At 59.4% G+C, this 2,058-nt stretch overlaps 1 protein-coding gene across 1 annotated transcript in view; it reads right to left on the bottom strand.

Moving 5' to 3' along the window:
* The window catches only part of ERBB3 (erb-b2 receptor tyrosine kinase 3), a 21,339-nt gene extending 20,673 nt beyond the window's left edge, over positions 1 to 666 (bottom strand). Inside the window, exon 1 of the mRNA XM_010839210.1 lies at positions 148 to 666. Coding sequence (XP_010837512.1) covers positions 148 to 229 — 82 coding nt within the window. The 5' untranslated portion in view covers positions 230 to 666. The remainder of the gene's footprint in view (positions 1 to 147) is intronic.
* Between the last annotated feature and the right edge of the window lie 1,392 nt (positions 667 to 2,058).

Raw genomic sequence — 2,058 nt, 5'->3', positions numbered from 1 at the left:
CGGGCCCGAGCCCAGGGGGTCCCAGCCGGCGGGGGCTTCGCACCCCAGCTTCGCGCAGCCCAAGCTCCTGCCACTGGCCTCCGGCACCCCACGAATCCGGCTCGGAATCCCGGGTTCGGAGCCCGCCAGTGCTCCCGCGCCGCTTACCTGCCTGCGAGTTGCCCACCTCGGAGCCCCGGGCCAGGCTGAGGAGGAAACCCAGCACCTGCAGAGCCCGGTTCACCCTCATGACTCCAGCGTAGGGTGAGGGGAGCCCAGCCCAAGCCGGCCGGGAAGGGCCCTGGACTAGGACATCGAAGCGAAGCCACCTGAGCCGCCCGCGACCCGGTAGCGGCGGCAGAGGAGGCTGCGAAGTGCAACCGGAGCCGGAGTCCGGGGCGGGATGGCAGGGGAGGAGTGGAGTCTGCGAGGGAGCGCAGGACGGAGCGCAGGGGAGGGGGTGAGTCTCGGCCGCGCCCCCTCGGGCTCGAGGCTGGAGTAGAGATTGCCGGAGCTTCGGCGGCCCGCCCCGAGCTAGCGCGCCCCACGCCCAGTGCCCGGCAGTTTGGCCGCGCAGATCCTAAACTGCTCTCGCCCTAATTATTCTCCCGGAGTCCAAGATTCCGAACGCCCCCAAATACTTCCAGAGGAGAAAGGTAATGGGGGTGGGGAGCGAACGCTCCAAAGCCCGACCCCCTGCGAGTTGGCCTCGCCCACTAACCAAATCACTCAACTCCCCTAGCCGGTTGGGTCACTTGGGGGAGTTTCTGTCTCAATGTGTTTGCCTGTGTGTGTGTGTGTTTTTGAGGGGGAGGGTGTTTTTGTCGCCCGCTCAGGCCACCTCAGTTTCCCCGGAAACCCCCTCCAAACCCCATAACTCATCCGCCCTGCCGAGGAACCCGAGCTCCAGAGGCCGCGTGAAATTGCACTGTCTCCGGCCGCTTCCTCCTCCAGACCCGGCGCCGGCCCGGTCTCTCCCGGGGATTTGGTAGGGGGGCGGGGGTGGCTTCCAGCCTGGGAACAGACCCCGAAGCCCGCCTTTTCACTTCCACCCCGGGAGGGGCTCCCGCACCTGTCGCCGTCCCCTCTGCTGCCCCCCACGGCCGCCTGGGAGAACAGCTGCCTCCCCTTGCACACTGGAGTTGGACCGCGCCGTCGGGGCGGCCGCCGTTCCCACCACAGGCGTTCACTTTCCCAGGCCTTCGGGGCCTGGGGTCTTCCTGGAAAGGAGGAGGAGGGGGACGCGGAGAGGGCCCTAGAGACTGCGTCCCCGAAAGGCATGAACCCAGGGCACCAGCTCCCGGATCCTAGCCAGAGGCGCTACTGACCACCACGAGGGGATGCCCCAAACCCAGGCCTACACCAAATGGATCGGATGGGCACTTGCTGGTGCCCAGCCGGCGGCAGTGACCTCACACGGTGTGGCATTCCGGATCTTGCCCTGAGAGCCTAATTATTTTCCCCAGAGTTTCAAGCCTGAAGACTTCAAGAACAGTTGAGCTTTGAATAAGAAAAATTCCACCTCTCACTCTGAGCCAAGAGTACTGGCTAAAATTCTTTAAACTTGCTTTGCACCCTGGAGGGCCCGTTCTGTGATTGGAGGCTACCTTTGCCCTCTGAGTGTTGACCTTGTCCTGACCACTTACTTAACAGTCATGATAGTAATAGCAACATTAACATATACATTAGTATACAAGATCGTTTGCAAGTACTTTCTCAAACTTAGAGAATGTTTCACTTAATATAAAAATTATGTGAATTAGGTGACATCACTCTCAGTTTTACAGAACTGGAAATGTGGGACTACTCCAAGATCATCCACCTGGTGACAGTGCTGAGATGATCAGGTGATCAGAAGGAGGGGATCAGGTCTTTGCATAGGACTTCTTGGGTTACAAGCTCTAGACTGGAGCTTCATCTGCTCAGAAAATCCTATCAGATAATCGAGCTATTACCACTTACGGGGCCTTTCATTTGATCACTCATGCATTTTGACCTAGTGTTCAAGGCTCTCATTTCGAAGCAGGAACCCCTCCCTAGTTTCTTTGTTTGTAGAGCAGTCATATTTATTAAAGGTTG

This window comes from Bison bison, unplaced genomic scaffold, assembly GCF_000754665.1.
Source record: "Bison bison bison isolate TAMUID 2011002044 unplaced genomic scaffold, Bison_UMD1.0 scf7180017864115, whole genome shotgun sequence".
In the NCBI taxonomy this organism is placed as follows: Eukaryota; Metazoa; Chordata; class Mammalia; order Artiodactyla; family Bovidae; genus Bison; species Bison bison.
This window is presented reverse-complemented; position numbering and strand designations above follow the sequence as displayed.